General features: G+C 39.5%; 1 protein-coding gene across 4 annotated transcripts in view; it reads right to left on the bottom strand.

The window, feature by feature from the left end:
• Nucleotides 1–18,881, bottom strand: part of GPM6A (glycoprotein M6A) — a 205,017-nt gene that overhangs the window by 71,074 nt on the left and 115,062 nt on the right. For 2 of the 4 annotated variants that reach the window (XM_077302436.1, XM_077302435.1), the window contains exon 2: nucleotides 16,369–16,440. The exons of the other annotated variants lie outside the window; for them this stretch is intronic. In XM_077302436.1, the coding sequence (XP_077158551.1) occupies nucleotides 16,369–16,440 (72 nt within the window). The remainder of the gene's footprint in view (nucleotides 1–16,368; nucleotides 16,441–18,881) is intronic. 4 annotated transcript variants of the gene reach the window in all.

Here is an 18,881-nt window from a genome sequence, read left to right as displayed (position 1 = left end):
GGACCTACTCTATAAATAGAAGCCAGATGTCTGCACATTGGGGGAATTTTCTGTATCCATGTGCGACTTGTGTCTAACTGGATCAGGATATATGATATTTATAACATAACTAGAGTTTCGTTCAACAAATATTTTTTACAGTTGTGTTTCCTTTTCACCACCCTTGCTGCAAGCCATATCTTCCAACTTATCAAAACATCTACAGCCCACAGAAATTCCATATTTGCTTCCCATGTCCTTGGGATGGCTTGGATCAGCAAGTGCTTTTTAGACATGTGATCTTTCCGTTTATTGTACTGACTCCACTGGTGCCCACCCTAGAACTGATACAGAATGGTAAAGGTGAGTACTGAAAGAAACATATTACTGACTGATAAGAACTAGGATTTTATTTGCATTATTTAAACACTATGCACAATACACATGGGTGCTAAGTCTAAGCCAGTGTATGAATCAATATATACTTCATATAGGAGTGCACACATATGCTCCACTGTCATTGGAAGTAAGTGTAAACATCATCTCTATCAGAATAACATACACCATCGCTGTCCAACGCTGCAAGGCAATGGGTCTCCATTGAGATTGGAGTAGCGCAAAAACATTGGGAAAGCACTAGGTGACAGAGAACAACATGTTTAGAAAAGATCTCTCTCTTTCTCTTTCTCTCTCTCTGAGAGATCAGATATTCTACTTTGTGGATCCCTAACATACCCTCACCAGAAAACTTAAAGCAGTACATGGGAAGTACGTAAGAAGTATTCACAACGGACCAGTTATTTGATTCCAAGAATGAAGGAAGATAGCAGAGAAGCAGCAGTGGTAACCAGTACTTAACTCTTTCCCATCTGCTGTTTTCACTAAAAGTTTCATACCCCAAATGCACAACAATTGCCCAACAAGCTTCAAGGAATACATTTCTATATAAAATGTCTCCTTAAATTGTTTGTAGGGATGGGAAGCTTGAAGGGACTTTCAGTGACAAAGCACCCTTTCCCCCTAATACTTGTCTAGTCCAAATCATCCCCTTCTCCATACTCTTTTGAAGCAAAAAGGTCTTATAAATATGAAGTGGCGCTCACAATGCTTGTACAGACTAAAATGGTTTATTTCAACTACTGGAGAGATTTCCAGATCTATCAACCTAAAGCGTACACACAGAAAAAAAATATCTAGGCTTTTTGTTAATGCATATGCAACTGATTGTGGCTAATGGTCCCTCTATGAGCCACTTCGCTGTCTCAGCTGAAACTGGAGAAAGCCCTCCGCCTCCATCTATCCATATGCCTCTCCTGGGTCCCCGCCTTATAATGACCTCTATTAGCAAGATAGAGTTTTCTTCCCTTTGTTTTAACACTGGCCTTTGCTTCTGCAAGAGAGCCCCACAGTCACATGCTTTCTGCAAGCAGATGGCAGCCTCCATTCAGTATGCACAGCCTGGCCACCTGCTGCTCTGCCCTTAATCACTGCTGTGCCTCCAGTGATGCTGTCTTCCTCTGTGTGTGCAATTACCAAACAAAATCACAGTGTTTTAAGACCAACACAATCCTGCTGCAGAAATTGGCCAAGGCTTCCTTGTGACTGAAATGTATTGGCTGGAACGAGCACTCGCTTTATAGTCTTCTTGACATAAATGTACTGTTAAGTCTGCTGTAATTTTTTAAAAAGATATTACTTTCAGAAAGGGATGGCATATTCATATGGCCTGCCCAGCTTCTGAAAAGGTACTGCTCGTAAACAAAGACTGTTGGTTGTTCATTGGTGAATACACTCAATCTCAGATCATAACTACGAGATCAACTGCCAGCACTACCACAGAAGACTCCAAAATGAAAGATTCCTTTTTGTCCTAAGTGGCTTCCATAATATTAAGAGAGCCTGGAAAACATGGGGATTTTTTTTTTTAAGTTTTGTTTTTTAAAAACTGTAGTAGGCCAAGAAAAAAAAAGTTATTCTTTCTTTTGAAGTAAGTTTTTTTGGGAAGGGGGCAGACACTGATCCCAAAAGCCTGAGTGAAGGCTATGCCTTTTATTTTGGGTTGCTCACTGTAGCAAAACTGAAGAACAAAATTGGAGCTCAAGCTAATAACACACAGAATGTAGAGCTTTTTGAAATGTGCAACCAGAGATAAAATCTAGAGTTCCAAAGAAAAAATGCTGTCCCGAAAGAACATGTGACAGTTCAAAAATCCAGGTCCTGTAAAAGTTGTATCATGTTAACTTTAATATAACAATCTAATGTATTAATGCTGTCACGCTTGCAGTTGGGATGATTCCCCCCTTCCCCATCATTCCGTCTATGTTCTAAATGTCATGGAATGTACCTTTAAACAGGAAAAGCATGTGTCTACACACATGGAAAATTCACAGATGTGTTGTAGCTGTGCATGCTATATGCACAAATTACAGACAGCACACTGCTGCTTCAATTGTTCCTTTTTGAAAGCCTGAAAAAAGCTTGGCATAAACCACTGGCTTTTCAGTTTAAAAGTTTCTCCAGAGTTTGGTTAGACAAGTTCAGGGATTGCGCCGCTGCCACCACCACCATGGCCTCCTCCTCCTCCTCCTCCTCCTCCTCCTCCTCCTCCTCTTCTTCTTCTTCTTCTTCTTCTTCTTCTTCTTCTTCTTCTTCTATATCCCTCCGCAACACCCTGGCTTTTCAATTATTCTACTGAACCCTAAAAAATCACTCTAGTATGAATGTACTTACACACAGTTAAAAATAATCTCAAGCTAAAAGTACGTTCTCTGATATTCATTTTACATTGTGAGCCAATTTAGAACTTTCAAGGAAATGAAGTCTGACTCAGAAACATGCCCTATGAGTAAGCCAAATTTGTATTTTGAGCTAAATTACCTTTTAGCATAACCACAGAAAACAATCAGTTGGAGGGGGGGGATTTCAATCGGATAACTGTATAATACATATATAGCAGTAGATATTCCATAATATCCAAACTATCTTTAAATTAATATATACTTTAAATAGTCTTCATTATTAATCATATCAGTAGTAATGTCCCCATTGTCATTTCCAAAGAAATGTCACAGTTTCTCAACCAGTAATATCACTGGCAAGAACTAGGACAACAGTGATCTGGAAATTAAAATACATACAGCAGACTGATTATAACAGACTTTGCATTCTTATTCCATGTTCCAGTATCCTATAAGCCTTTCTGACATGCTAAAATTTCTGTCATTCTGATTCAGGACACCAAGTCAGGGGGACCTTAGCCTGTCAAATATTAAATATTATCTAGAACATAGGAAGGATCCTGCTGGATTAGCATCCATCTGGTCAATTATTATTTTATCAACAATCAGAGCCAGATGCCTCCAGGAAATCTCCAACCAGGGCATAAAGGCAACAGTCTGCTCCTGTTGTTCATATCTAGCCTCTGCCATTCAGAAACAAGGAGGTCCCATTAAACTATCATGGTTAATAGCAATTGACAGACAGATGGGGTGACACCAGTGATTCAAATATTGTGATAGGGAGAAAAAAAATTCTGCCCACATGCTCCAAATCTCTATGATGTTCTCCACTGGTTGTCTGTTTTTCCTGTGCTCAAAAACCAGAATGCTTTTATTTTTCTGCATAGCAAAACATTTTAATCCTATGATCATTTTGGTTGTTCTTCTTTGTATGCTTTCCAATGCTATTGTATCCTCTGAGATGGGTTGTCTGGAACCATACAATACATTCCTAATATAGCAGCACCATAGATTTGTGTTACAGAAGTATGACAATAGAAGAATTATTTTTAGTCTCCTTCCTACTAATTCCAATAATTGATTTCACTAATTTAACCATCATTGTACATTCAAACCTTGCATTATCTCAAGATTGCTTTCCTAGATGGTCATAGCAAGCTCTGACCTCATCAACTATCTATAGTTAGAATTTATTGCCTCCCCTTTTCATTGCATCTCATTTTGCAGCCAGAGTTTCACCATAGATGGGCTTAGAAGGCAAATGATTAGGATGGTGCTACTGGTCTCACTGTACACACCCCAATTCCAGAGTGTATAAATAATTTAAGCAGTAGAAGTCCCAACAAAGACTTCTTCATGGACTTTACTGCTTTTTTCTCTCCTCTGAAGAAACATTCTCATGCTTTGCTTCCTGTTCCTCAAATTTTTCAAAATGTCTATTGGAAGTCCAAGATATCCATAATTGTGTATTACCTGTATCTGTTGAATTTTCTAAAAAAAAGTTCCAGTCAGTTTATATGTTGACACACACACGAACATAAGAAGAGCCTTGCAGAATAAGACCAATAGTCCATCTACTCCAGCATCCTGTCATAGTTGCCAACCAGTTCCTCTGAATGGTCAACAACAGAGCATAAAGGCTGAGGCCTTCCCTTGCCATTGCCTCCTGACTCTGAGATTCAGAAGAACAGTGCCTCTGAATATGAAGGTTCCCAGAAGCATCTCCAGCTTTTGCCTGGAGTCTGTCTCTCCTTTTTTCCTCCCTTCCACTTCTGCTATATTAATTTTTTTTGAAAACCGCAGACCCATCTTGCCTAGCCACTGAAAAAAGAAGTAACAGGGTGAGACTTGTATCCATTCCAGGTAGGAGTGGCTATAGAAGTGACAGAGACTTCCAGAAATGGTTCCCAAATCCCCTCCTCCAAATGTTTTGAAGCCCTTTCACTGGTGGGGAGAGACAACAACAAAATGCAAGATCATCTCACCTTTGAAATCGCCAATTGAGGCATATTTTGGGAAAGCTCAACAAAAAAGGTTGACCTGTCTCCAGTACAAAGACTTAATATCAAAGACTGGTAAGTTTAAGGATATACAAACAATAAAGGAAGGAGGAGTAGAAATTCAATGGTTAGAGTATAACCAACTAGTATCCAGATTCAAAGCAGAGTTCCAGCAATCGTTAAATCTAGAGGCTCCAATACCAGAGTTTGAAAACTTAGTAATCCAAGATAAACCACATTTACAGGGCCAAATATATAAACTGTTACTAAGGTACGAGACAGAAATGGAACGGGTAAAGCCATGTATGATCAAATGGATGCAAAATATTGAGACTAATGTGACAATGGAACAATGGGAGTTAGTATGGTCTAGAATACCAAAGTATACTAACAGTCAAATACTTAAAGAAAATTGGTACAAAATGTTTTATAGGTGGTATGTAACACCAAAAGTGATCGCTAAAATTGCCAAAAATAGTAACAACAAATGTTGGAAATGTGATGATAAAGTAGGTTCTTTTTTTCATATGTGGTGGAGATGTGAAAAAGTTTATACGTTTTGGGCAAAAATACATACTATTATGCAGAAAATGTGGGGTCTTAGATTCCCTATGAAAGCTGAAGCTATGTTATTAAGTGTTCCTCCTCAGTGCCTCCCAACCCACACACAGAGCTTCTTCTTCTACGCGACGACGGCAGCAAGACTAGAATTGGCCAAGAAATGGAAAACGCAAGAATTACCCTCGACAGAAGACTGGCTGAATAAACTAGCTGACTTTGCCAAGATGGCTAAACTGACACTGATAATTAACGGAAAAACAGAAGAGGCCTTTCAAGAACAATGGGGCCCTTACCTGAACTATCTAAGAAAATAATACAAAGGGGATTGAAACAGGGAACCAAATGTATTAAATGAAGAGCATAGCCCTCCTTTTTCTGTATTGACAATATAGATTGCATGTATCTCACTGTCTTTAACTTTGGAAAATAAAAATAAAAACTTTCAATAAAAAAAAAAAAGATCATCTCACCTTTCTTTGATGGGCTCCAGCTTGCCACAGTGGAGTGCAGTGCTGCATGGTACTTCAGCACTTTTCCAGCTGCACTGAAAACAATCGCTTAGGTCTACCCCTGCCTATTCCGATTCAGGCCATTGATCCATCAAGGTCAGTATTGTCAACTCAGACTGGCAGCAACACTCCAGGTGCAGGTCTTTAATGTTATATACTACCTTTATCTACTGGGCACAGAAGCTGTGACTTTCTGCATGCCAAGCATAGGCTCTACAGTTGAGTCACAACCCCTCCCCTACCATTGAAAATCACTATATAGACACACCTGCCATGTTTATTCCAGTGCCCTGTGCTGCTGAGTCTTCAGATTGTAATGTTCAGAAGGGCTCCCTGCTACATGGGTCCCAGCTTATCCTCTATGCTGTAGCTGCTGTTGCTTCTATACCAAGGAAGAGAAAGAGCAAGACACTATACTACAGGATGGGCTCTAGGAAGTGTTTTTCTAAACTGGAGAACCAGAAAGAAGGGTTGATTTAAGGCACAGTTTAAAATGACAGCCCTAGTTAGTTTGTATTCTGAACCTCCTCCTCTCTTTCCCACATTTCAGCAGCACAGCTACTTTAAACTTCTGTTAAAGCATCATTAAACCTGATTGTCCTTCCACAATGGACAAAATGTATAGTTAGTTCACTTGCAACAAGCTCAAAATCAACAGAGAATTAAAGATTTTTTTAAAAAACCCTTAGGTTTAATTTTAATCATATTTCTTAAATACTTTGATTTCAATGTAAGGATTTAAATACAGAACCTCAACTCCATACAGTGAAACCATGTTTCACTTTACCTTTTTAGCATGTACCATCCTTTCTCATCCTGGCAAATAGAAGGGGAAGAAATGGAGATAGTGACAGATTTTATTTTCCTGGGCTCCAAGATCACTGCAGATGGGGACTGCAGCAAAGAAATTAAAAGACGCTTGCTCCTGGGGAGGAAAGCTATGGCAAATCTAGACAGCATCCTAAAAAGCAGAGACATCACCCTGCCAACAAAAGTGCGTTTAGTCAAGGCTATGGTCTTCCCAGTTGCAATGTATGGCTGCGAAAGTTGGACCATAAGGAAGGCCGAGCGTCAAAGAATTGAGGCTTTTGAACTCTGGTGCTGGAGAAGACTCTTGCGAATCCCTTGGACTGCAAGGCGAACAAACCAGTCAGTCCTAGAGGAGATCAGCCCTGACTGCTCTTTAGAAGGCCAGATCCTGAAGATGAAACTCAAATATTTTGGCCACCTCATGAGAAGGAAGGACTCCCTGGAGAAGAGCCTAATGCTGGGAGAGATCGAGGGCAAAAGAAGAAGGGGACGACAGAGAATGAGGTGGATGGATGGAGTCACTGAAGCAGTAGGTGCAAACTTAAATGGACTCCGGGGAATGGTAGAGGACAGGAAGGCCTGGAGGATCATTGTCCATGGGGTCGCGATGGGTTGGACACGACTTCGCACATAACAACAACAATCCTTTCTCAACCTTTTCACTCTTGAGAACCCCCAATACATTCTTCAGGCTTTGAGAAACCCCAGAAGTGGTGTAATCATGCGGAATATGGTTAGGAAGCATGGCTGCGTACATACCCATCCAGGGCCCCTCCCCTTCCCACATGTTCCAGGACCATCAAGGTGACCAGATTTTAACTTTGGTAAAGTGGGACACCATTGACCAGGAGGGTTCTTGATTAAAAATTTGGTCTATATGAAGCAACAAACATTTTCATAGAATGCATAGAACGCAAAAATAGTGTTGTAATATATATATTTTTACTTACAACATAAGTACAATTTGCCAGGTGCTCCCAGATGTCCCTCCAAAAGTGGGACAATCTGATCACTTTAATCCTTGGCCATTTTGGGAGGGGTGGGTGAGTCAACATGACCATATATGGTTATATTTAACAAATTTAAAAATATATTAAAAATGAATTAACTCCCACCCATTCAGGAAACCCTTCCAGGGCCATCAAGAAACCCCAGGGTTTCATGAAACTGTGGATGAGAAACCCTGGCATATGTTGTTACTGGAGCTTTCTGCTTCACATGTGAAGCCATGTTATTCAGGACCAGGTCCAGAAAACCCACGATTGCCTACTCTAGCTGGAAGCAGCTCTTTGTGATCTCAGGCAGAGAACCAACATGGCTATATGGGATCGTAGTAACTGGCAATGCCAAGGATTGAATCTGCAAAGCATACACATTTTGATCCACCTTTCAGAACAAGTAAACTGTTATTTCAGTCACTGAAGATGCTATTCAGTTACCATCACTGTAACATTGCATTAAAGGGATTTTTAGTTAGTTTTTTTTTGGGGGGGGTCGGGATTGCATGCTAAATTTGGAGTATGTCCTTTGCATGGCCTTTTAATACAATGATATGATTAAACAAATACCTAAAGACATCTTTGCATCCACAGGAGTGCAGCAGAGCTACACTGTATGGAAGTGATTCTCTTTTATCTGGAAAAGAGAGCTCTTGTCAAAGGGTACAGGCCCCAGGCAAGCTTGTCGAATTATGGTAGCTAAGAAAAGCAGAATGACAGTACCAGCCATTTACTATTGTTACTTGACTCAACTTACCAGGAAATACTGCTGTGCAACCTGCCGAAATGAACAGGAACTGCCCAAGAGCAGAGTTTTGCACAGCCCTGTTCATTTCACAAAACTTTCCTGTGGATTGTGTGTTCATTGTCCACCACAATTTGATCATTCCCAGGTGATCAGAATGTAGTGCCTCTGCTTGAAGGAGCTTCATACATTTGCTCTGGATATAACCACTGCTCCACTTCAGTTTGGAAGATAATCACCCTAAAGGAGAAACATTTGTTTCCCCTTAAGAACTAATATAGTTTTTTCTTAGATTTTTCTACTAGAAAAGAAAGCACTCATGTGTGTGTGTGTGTGTGTGTAAACAAAACCATGAAACTGCAAAGAATGGAATTCTCTAAAATATATAAAGAAGCCACAAAGGAGGGGATGAGAAGAGGGAGCAGACAGAGAAAGGGGATCTGGAAGAGGAAACACACATGAGCCAGGATATGGCGAGGCATGAAGAAGGCCAAATTTCCATACATTAATTTGACATCATACGTCCAGGCTACAGAAGCAACGATTATTACAATGTCCAACTCAATCCTTATTCCCAGACTGGGATGCAGTGCAAGTGATGCACAGGACAATGCTGTGCATCTCAACCATATCTTACATATCAATCTATCTTACATACAAAATTGGCTTTGCAAGGAAGCTGATGCTTGTGTTATAAAATGAAAAAGCTGTGACTGCCCTGGCCTGAAAACACTGCCTTTTATTCCTTTAGCTGGTGAGTTGGACATGCTGATAGATACTAGAACTCATGTTTCGAAGACTAGTGATAGCATTAAAAACAGGGCTGGGAGTTGAAGCTTAGATGGATTGTACCTTCAATGATAATCAGATGTTCCTACATGGTTATTATGGTGAGGCCTGCTTTCTGTACAACTAGCACCAAAACTCAAGTGATTTGAAATGTTTGTGCCTTTTAGTGCTATGTCGGTTGTCTACCTGAAATATGGAACCAGGATGCCACATATTTCATGGAAAACCTGTTCAGCAGTTGAACTTTCCCTACTCAGCACTCACGATCAGACTGTGAGCTAACCAGAAATATGTTCAGATTGCATAGGGCAACTGGAAGAGCTGCCAAGTGATTTTGCAGCCAGCAGACTGTTGGCCAGAAGACAACTCACAGTCCATTGGCGAGTCACCTGGGAACTGGGTTTTGGAATTCTCATCCCACAAAACAGTTATATACTGAAATTAAAGATCAGAAGTATCTGGCTTCTGATCTCATATGAAATAAATTCTTTGTCTCCAATGGAAAGAGACAGAAGCAAAACTTGTGAACTCCATACTACTACTAATAGGAGAGGAGAAGGCTTACACCTGACTTACGTAGGGGCTATTTTGACAGCTGCAGGGGCGGTAGGATGCATAAGCAGGTTTTCACACCCAGAATGGCTTCAGGCTGCCTGTGTGTGGCCTATGGATGGGAGGTGGCAGTGCCTTGCTGGTTGTCCAACAGCTGGCTACTTCTTTGGCCTGTGGAGTGGGCTGCAAGAAAGCCTTGGCTATGGGACCTTTCCTCTGGTTCACCCTTTCCCCCTTTTAGGGTCATTTGTCTACCAGGCTGCCTACACTTTGGCTTGTCATTATTCCTACCTGCATTCAGCTTCTTGTTTGGTGGTGTGATTGTAATTCTTGCTATTTTCTTATCTGTCACAGCTTTGGGGTGTTTCTAGGCTTTGGGCTGGATCCATAGGGTATCCATACATACTGCTTCCTCTGAGTGAGGAGTCCCTTAAAGGAGTTTTGGGGATGGAGCCATGTAGTGGTATGTCCAGCTTGAGGACTGTTGCTTGACTTCAGTCACAGGTGGCAAGAGAATGAAGTAAAGGCTTGCACCCATATGGGACTTGGGAGCTCTGCATTGATGAGCAAATAGAAAACCAGCTACTGGTAGAACAGCAAAAATACAGTCAGTACAACATAATCGCCTTCCCCTTTATACAAGCTCTACTGAATAAGCTAAAATGTAGGGCTGAAAGAGAAATCTTTCCTGGCACAATCAAGGTAGTTCAAGGAGCTTGTTGCATGGTTTCTTCTCCATTTTACTTGCCAGTAGCAAACAAACAAACAAACAAAAGGTAGAAAATGTATAATTAGTGTATGTTACTTATACAATGAGCACAGCATTCAGTCTGCACACTATGCAAATTGGACTGCCTTAGGATATCAGAACTCAGAAGAGAGAAAAAAAGGGAATGCTCTGAGTGATGAAATTGCCACATCAACCCCTGGCTATCAAAGTGGGCTGGATCTAACCAGCTTGACTGCTAATGAAAAGCAACCCCCAAAAAGGAAAACAAAAAAACAAAAGTTAGCAGGGAAGTAACAAGAACAGCAAAGGTTGTGTATAAGAAATAAAATTATATATACTTAGGCTTAATTCCAGTTAGGATGAAGAACAGAGGCTAAACAATATACTTCATAGAATGGTTGTAGGTTGAATTAAAACAAAGATTCTTTGGCTACCATTATACGATTCATATAATTTTGTTATGATTGAACACAAAATGTGATTGCTATGTTTAACTATGCCTTTAAATTAAGTTATTGATATGTATAATTTTATATCACAGTGGTCTAATTTTTAAAGTATATTACAAACTTTTTAAAAGGTGCTCTAGAACTAACAGAACAACATTACACTTGTTGAGAGGTGTACAGGTAAAATACCACCCCCAGAAAGCACAGTTGCCTTTGTGAGATCTCACCAAAATAAACTACCTTCTCTAGAAACATACATCCATGTAAAGAGGAAGCTGCTGCAGAAGAAAACCACACAGAGAACACCCAAGGACAAGTAGAGGGTTCAAATAAAAAACAAAACACTCTGATCTACATACAGCCAAATCAATCTAAGCATTACATGATCTATTTGTCCCACAATATATAGCTAACTTTGGCAAATCAAAAATATGGATGGCAAACTACATCAACAGATGAATCAATTAAGTGGATAGGGAGGAAGAGATTTAAGTTTGCTATTTTATTTTTGGTTTTAATTGAAAATGTTTCAGCTATTATCAAGCTGACTTGAACCTGGAGGTTATGTTTAAATAAATGAATATATCAAGAAGGTCCCAATTTTTGTCACCGTTGTCATACTGCTGTTTAAGCTTGAAGGCTTTTATCCTCACTGTGATTGTCACATGGACTCGTCTAGCTTTAAAAACAGGATGGTCTGTACAAGGTGGGTAAAATGCTGTTTGGATGCCCATTGGAAGAAAAGTAGGACATAATCCAAATAAATAAAAGCACATGACTGCTTCAGAGGAAGACACAGATAAGCTGGTCTTACATGCCGCTCAACATGGGGCTTTTTTGCATATAAGCTCTTCACAAGCTGTATTTCAGATACAATGAATATTTTCTGGGAATTCAAAATATGGCTTTGTGAATGTGCTTGTACTTCTTCAGCTTGTAATCCTGACATAGAGATTTGCTGTGGGAACTGGAGCCTCAAAGTACTCAGCAAGCAATTTGATTTGTCATTTGCTCCAAGGAGGAGTCCAGTTTCTATACAAGTGTCTTGGCAAGCACAGGAGATCTGTGTAAAATGAAGTGGACAAAGGGGCCTGGATCAAGGCGGCAGTCTTTAACATGAGATTTGACAAATCTATTCACATCTCGAAGATACATACTAATAGAAACGAGTTAGGTTATAACAATGTGGATAGTGCCACTGTTGTGAAATGAATCAGAGAAGTGTCCTTATGAAGAAGAAGAAGAAGAAGAAGAAGAAGAAGAAGAAGAAGAAGAAGAAGAAGAAGAAGAAGAAGAAGAAGAAGAAGAAGAAGTTTATTCTTATATGCCACTTTTCTCTACCAGAAAGAATCTCAAAGTGGCTTACAGTCATCTTCCCTTTTCTCTCCCCACAACAAACATCCTGTAAAGTGGGTGAGGCTGAGAGACCCCTGATATTACTGCTCGGTCAGAACACCTCTGTTAGTGCTCTGTCAAGCCCAAAGTCACCCAGCTGGTTGCACATCGGGGAATGCAGAATCAAACCCAACCTCCAGATTAGAAGTCTGCACTCCTAACCACTACACTAAGCTGGCTCTCTTATATGCCACACAGTGAATAAGCATATTGAGCAAACCAGTGAATAGCTAGCTGAAGTCAGGAACTATTATGGGACTCCAGTACCCTAAAGCTTTCAAGATAAATTGAACCAAAGTAGGAGAGCTTTACAGTGTAGAAGAGAGCAACGTACAGATCTTCATTAATGTCTACCATGAGGTCATGAGCTGCCTTCACGGCAACCCTCTGAATGACACACTGTCATGTTGAAGGGTCTGAGAACATACTACAAAATGAAGAGAATAAAGAAATTCATTCAAAAATAGGCAATATTTTGGAGAAGTTTTCTTTATCATTGAAATCTGATTGGCCATTTAAGGATATTGGTAGTTAAACAAGTAATAAGTCCAAACCAGTAATTAGTCCAAACTTTTAAGAGGAAACAGGACATTCAAAAACTCAATAGGCAAACAATGACAAAATCGTATTATTGGATCTGAACAGGATTTTTTTTTTAAAGATTTAACTAAAAGTATCCTATTCATACTCCTGTTAAAAAATTGGTTAATCTAAGTTTTGATTCACCACCAAGGTTCATTCTTTCAAAGAACATGAAGTGGGATATTACTGCATTTGCATAAGAATCTGCACAACTATAATCCCTGAGATTACCCAAGAATTAAGGCTAGCAATTTACTACAGTGGCTAGCAAACACTGTAGTGATGAACTAGTACGCATGGAACTGCTGAGCCATAGCTGACCTTTGAGTTACTCTCTAGGACATGATGTTTCTCTTTGTTTTCTTACGTAAATCTTCTTTTTATCAGCCATCATGAAAACTTTCTAAAAAACCCCCTAGTGCTTCTTAACATAAAACAGACACAACAGTAACACATGGCAACTGGCTATCCCCCCATGCCTTCTCTCCCATTTTTGGGGGGACAAAAACTGCTGACCTCAAACAACCCAGTTACATCAGCAATGGCAGCAGTAATATCTGAAGCATTTGGCTAGCCTTTGTTGGCAACAAGATGCTGGACTAGACAGACCGTGAAATGATCCACCTAAGCAGTTTTATGTTCTCATAAGGGGGAGGGGGAGATGCAATTCACCAGTATTAGGAGCCGGCTGGTAAGCCTCTTTGACCTGGATGTCTGTCCCTATCCTAGTGTTTGTTTCTGCTGATGCTATTCTGCCAGCATTCATAACATATAACATGTCCTCTGCAGGAGTACCCCTTCTTATGGCTATTTCCTGTTAAGGTGGTCCCTTTCATTTGTGGCTGCTGGCGTACACACACACACACACACTAGGCCCTTCCACTGGTGGCACCAAGTGTGGGCTAAGGGAACAAATAAGCTTTGGATATTTTTTAAATAAAAAGTACCCTAACTATACTGAAGAGCTTCAGAGAAAAACAGAAGTAAGCCTTCATTAAAAATCTATGAAGCTACCTGTCAGAAAGTTCATTACATCCCAGTTCACTGAATGGAGTGAGGTAGGCTCCAACACATTTAGCAGAAGCCATAACAAGTCTCTAACTCCCCCCCCCCCCCCATCCTACACCAAATGCTATCACGGTTTTCTCCAATTTCTATTTTTTAGGTAGGGGAAAAACTCTTCTGTTAAGCTGATTCTTTCCTGTGTCACTGTCCTACTTTCATAAAAGCAATTTTGCATGAATGTAAATGTGGTCACACAGAGCATTTCCATTACCCACATTATACACTTAAAATTTAAACAGAAGACAGCTTCTATATTTTATTATACCCCCTGAATGAATTATTCATGTCTCATTTATGAATGCTCCATTTAATAGCACAATATAAATAAATCACTATATGACAATGCATTCCAAAGAGATTTCAATTTAAAAATTTTGGTGTATTTTCAATTCTATTCTTTATTTTTTAATTGATAATACAAATGATTGTAAGTGCTCATTATTTATTTTTTTTGGGAAAAAGTGTTTTCAGCCCTGGTTAGATATTATTTTATCAGAACTGGAGGGAGAGATAGGGGTTTGCCTTACTATCTTTCTCTCAGGCAGTTAGGAACAAAATTTTGTTTTGGTAAGATATATGTAGAAAATCCAAGGGAGAAATCCATCTGAAATCCTGTGTATTGATCAGGGTCCAACCAGACGAGAGAGGCAGGGCATTCCAACTCCAGTTGAATCTAAAACCAAACTGAGAGTGTGACTACCCTATGAGGCACAATAGTGAATCAGACTCAGGTAGATGAAAGAATCATACCAGTAAATAGGAAGAATTGAATGATTTGTACAAGTATAGGGTGGGAACTTCATGATGAGTGCTGAAGATAAAGAAAAAATTAAAATTAAATACAATAGTGCACATAATATAGATAAAAAACAATATCCAAAGATATAATTAAAACCATAAATCCACCTATGAAATGTTGCACATAAAAATTTCCACAAGGAACATTAATGGCTACATGTGCTAAGACCAAACACATTTCAACCCATAGGATCAGTGTTCAAGCAAATATTACACATAAGCTATTACAACTTTGGCCTAGGACACAATGTTGTTTCTTAGCCACTGTTTTATGACTGTTTGCTTCATATTAAACCATATGCATTTTTTCAAGCTTCGCTTTTTATGACCCATAGAGTACCTGCCAGGCCTTTATAGGATATTTTATGTTGTAATAGTTTATGTGTATGGAAAAGCACCTTGGCCACTGAAGAAGGTACTCTGGATCAAAATACATTTGGTCTTAGCATGTGCAACCATTAATGTTTTTCTTGGGAATTGTGCGTGCAACATTTCACAAGTTGTTATAATTGTGCATTTATGTTTTTAATATCATTGGATGCAGTTTTTAGTCCATATTATACATACTAGACAATAAACAATTGTATTTTATTTCATGTTTTGTCTGCTCAACCTTTGGGTCCTGACTTGATTTTCAGATTGAGTTTTTTGTCCCTTTTGGTCTTTCAAGAGCTGAGGGCAATCCTAAATATGCTAGGCTGAAAGTCTTTATCTAATGGTGGCAGTTCTAGTGCTGCAAATCACCTTCAAAAATAAGCAACCCTTCCAAGTCAAACAAAAGACTAGCTAAGGAGTTATTTAAGAGGGAGAGACCTTGGTCATAGGACTGTGGCTTGATGCATCACCAGCAAATGAAATCTTCTCTGTAAAGACCAGAATGTATATGGCTAAGCAAGCCATCATCTGTCATCCCTGAACCTTGATGTGATGCTGCTGGGGACTACTTCTTGAATATACCAGGCTTGGATGGCTTATGGCAGTAGTCCCTAACCTCCGTTCCGGACCCCGGCTCCTCCTCGTCCTCCTCCCGGGCTACTGCCTCTGGGGTTGCCCTGCCACTCTGCCACCGGCTCATCTTTGATGCTCTCCAGCGGGCACCATGGCTGGGGCTCCCCTTTGGCCTGGCACTGTGCAGCTGCTGCTGGCAGCGGCCCCCAGTGGGTGGCAGGAAGTCAGTGGCGCTGGCGGGAAAGCAAGTGGAGCAGAGGCTCAGGCGGCAACATCCCTTGGCAAAAGACTACCCCCCCCCGGGCCTCAGTAAAATTGTCAAGTGTTGACTGGTCCCCGGTGATAAAAAGGTTGGGGACCACTGGCTTATGGGACCAGTCAAGCATACCTCAGATACTGTTTTCACAGCAGGGGATGAAATACTAACAGGTGTGGCCAGGGTATATGTACTATCCTCAGATGGCATAGAGATACCAGGGTACTTTGGATAAATATGCCATAAACTAGTTGGTGGAGAGCATGTTTAGTACCTGACAAATCTATACCAACAAGTAATTCAGATCAACATAAGTTTATAATGGTTTCTCAGGATCACTATTTCTGCATCATCATAACAACAGCATTTATTCTTCAGTGCAGTCTAAGAAGGAAACAGTATTAAACCCTTGAGAATTGGATTAAATTTCGAGGAAGAACTAAAATAGCAAATGTACAGCTTACCTAAACGATGACAAGTGAGGTGCATGTTAACCAAGCAGATTTCTTCCTCTCTCCCTGTCCTACTGCCCATATCTGAAAGGTGTAAACACCAAGTAGGCAGAAAAAAAATTAAGTATATGACTAATGCAATGGAATTAAATAAACATGGGAAATGTATGGTTTAATATGGGTCAGTTTCCTGAATCTGTGGAATGTTCTTCTTTTCAGAATGACATGGAAAGGCCATGGCTGGTACAATGAGAAAGGTGCAGTCGGTTGTACAAAATTATGAAAACAAAACCTGAAAGTGTCCATCAATTTTCAGTCACTGGATTGTATATCAAAACCCAATTTGTGTCCTGTCACAAACAGTTTCCTTCTATAAATTCTCAGCCAACCCCAAGCCCTGTTTTTGCTTCATACTCTAAAATCACCCTCCTCCAATAGTAAGCAAACAAAATAAGGGGTGAGGAAGTAAAACTTCCTCAACACAGTGAATGACAGCCAAACCAGATTCATCCTCTCTAGCAACAGTAATAGAACTGATGTAGCCTTTATATGAAAAGAGAGTATTGTAGTAAAACTATTATCTTCACCACAGGTTCAGGAATACTATAAAATAGTGCATGACAAATATTTCAAAATTGTTTTGCAGGAAATAATCCTGCACTTCAGATCATAGATAAAGACAATACTTTGGGGCAATTATACGGAAATGTTTCAGATATGAAAATAATATTAAATGGAGAACTGCAGCTAACCTGCAAACCATAAGGAATATAGTTTTAATAGAGAGACCAAACTGAAATTGGTGCAAGAAGCAGAATATGTGTAGACAAAATTTATAAATTTAAACCATACATTTAAACTGAGGAAAATATAGGGATTCCAGAATTAACCCATCTTTTCCTGTAAAATACAACACAGTTCTATTTTAATGTAAAGCTAGGTAACATTTTCTGTGCACGTATTTAACCTAAAGCTCATTTTGAAGCTATTGAATAAGCCCTGATTAAGATACACCATACTGATTGAGAATTGGACAGAATTGCTTTTTACACTGGTTAATATCCATGTGTTACCAAATCAAATACTAATGTACTAAAGAACCCCAACCCTCCAAAGATTACATTATTCATAAAGAGGGTATAGGAGACAACATTTAACAAAACCGCTTACAAACAAATACAGAAGCCCACACACACAATCAGTGAGGGGAAGTGGAATGGTTTACAAAGAAACTGTGAAGAACTGTGAAAATTAAAACTGTGCACGTCATGCATCAAATCCCAAAAAATTAATTAAATAAATCTTGCATTTCCCCTATATGTCTATGCCTAAGAGAGACAGTCCTTACAGTCTATCTTCTTGCCACATGTTTTGAAGCCTCTAGGCCTTCAGTCCAGGAATACCAGAAGTTAAATTGATTTATATAATGTGAAGTATGTAGCTATTATGTAAAGTGTTATCATGATTCTGTCCTGGTGGTAGAAGAAATTTTACAAATACATACAAAATAAAGAATACAATACAATACATACAATATAAAGAACATGAAAACATAGTAAATACACAAAATTGATACTCATATATGCACAGTTTGCTCTCTCTTCTTTTCAAGATTACATAACTATCTCTCCACAAAGTATTGTCCATTTGTGTTCTCTCTTCAAGCTTTCGTTTCCTTATTGTTTGTTGCAGATATGTTAACTAAGATGTAAGAAAGCACAAAAGAGCCATAATGGAAAGCCTGTTTTAAAGGCACAATAGATAAATCTGCTCTTGTATTAAAGTGTTGCTTTTTCACAGATATCAGAGTGATTTGTGAATATTCATGAATAAGACATCAGTCCATAATAGCAAAGGCTGAAACATCATTCTTTTACATACGGGCAATCATAAACATATGGGAAGTTAATCCTAAATGTCAGACATTGATGCAGCAAATAATATTTTAGTACTGATGCTAGGGCAAAATGCTACCTGTACACATGCACTCTCTGTTGTGGCCCCCACTTTATAGAATGGCCTACCAGATGAGGTTAGAATCATTTGGATTTCTACAAACTATGTGAAATACAGATGATAGCATTGTACTGTAATGAGATGTTTCAAATTCTTCAAGAAAGGAATAGGGACTGTGGAATATATGACTTACATTGCTGCAAGCATATTCTTATTGCTTGGCAGGAGGGCAGATGTAGCCCGTCAGAAGATGACACCACACCAAATATTTTGGAAAAATAAGGCCACAGCTTTATTTTCTCCTAGCAAGGAGAGTTGGCATGGCATGAGGAAGAATCCATTATAGAACAGACCGTGAATAATCAAGGTCTCAATGGCACCCTGAAGAACCAGCCTAGGCATAAGCCTATAGCATGGAAAACTCCTTGCCATCTGAAACCCACACACTGGGAAGGCGGCTTAACAGGGATCAAATGGGCGTAAGCCTCTGTCTGACCCATTATGCACGGGGGTTTTAGCGCACATTCGGGGTGGAATGGCGGCGACTAAAATCACCGATAACGCATGGA

Source organism: Paroedura picta, chromosome 10 (genome assembly GCF_049243985.1).
Source record: "Paroedura picta isolate Pp20150507F chromosome 10, Ppicta_v3.0, whole genome shotgun sequence".
In the NCBI taxonomy this organism is placed as follows: Eukaryota; Metazoa; Chordata; class Lepidosauria; order Squamata; family Gekkonidae; genus Paroedura; species Paroedura picta.
Note: the sequence above shows the minus strand (reverse complement) of the source record. Positions and strands in the feature narration are given on the sequence as shown.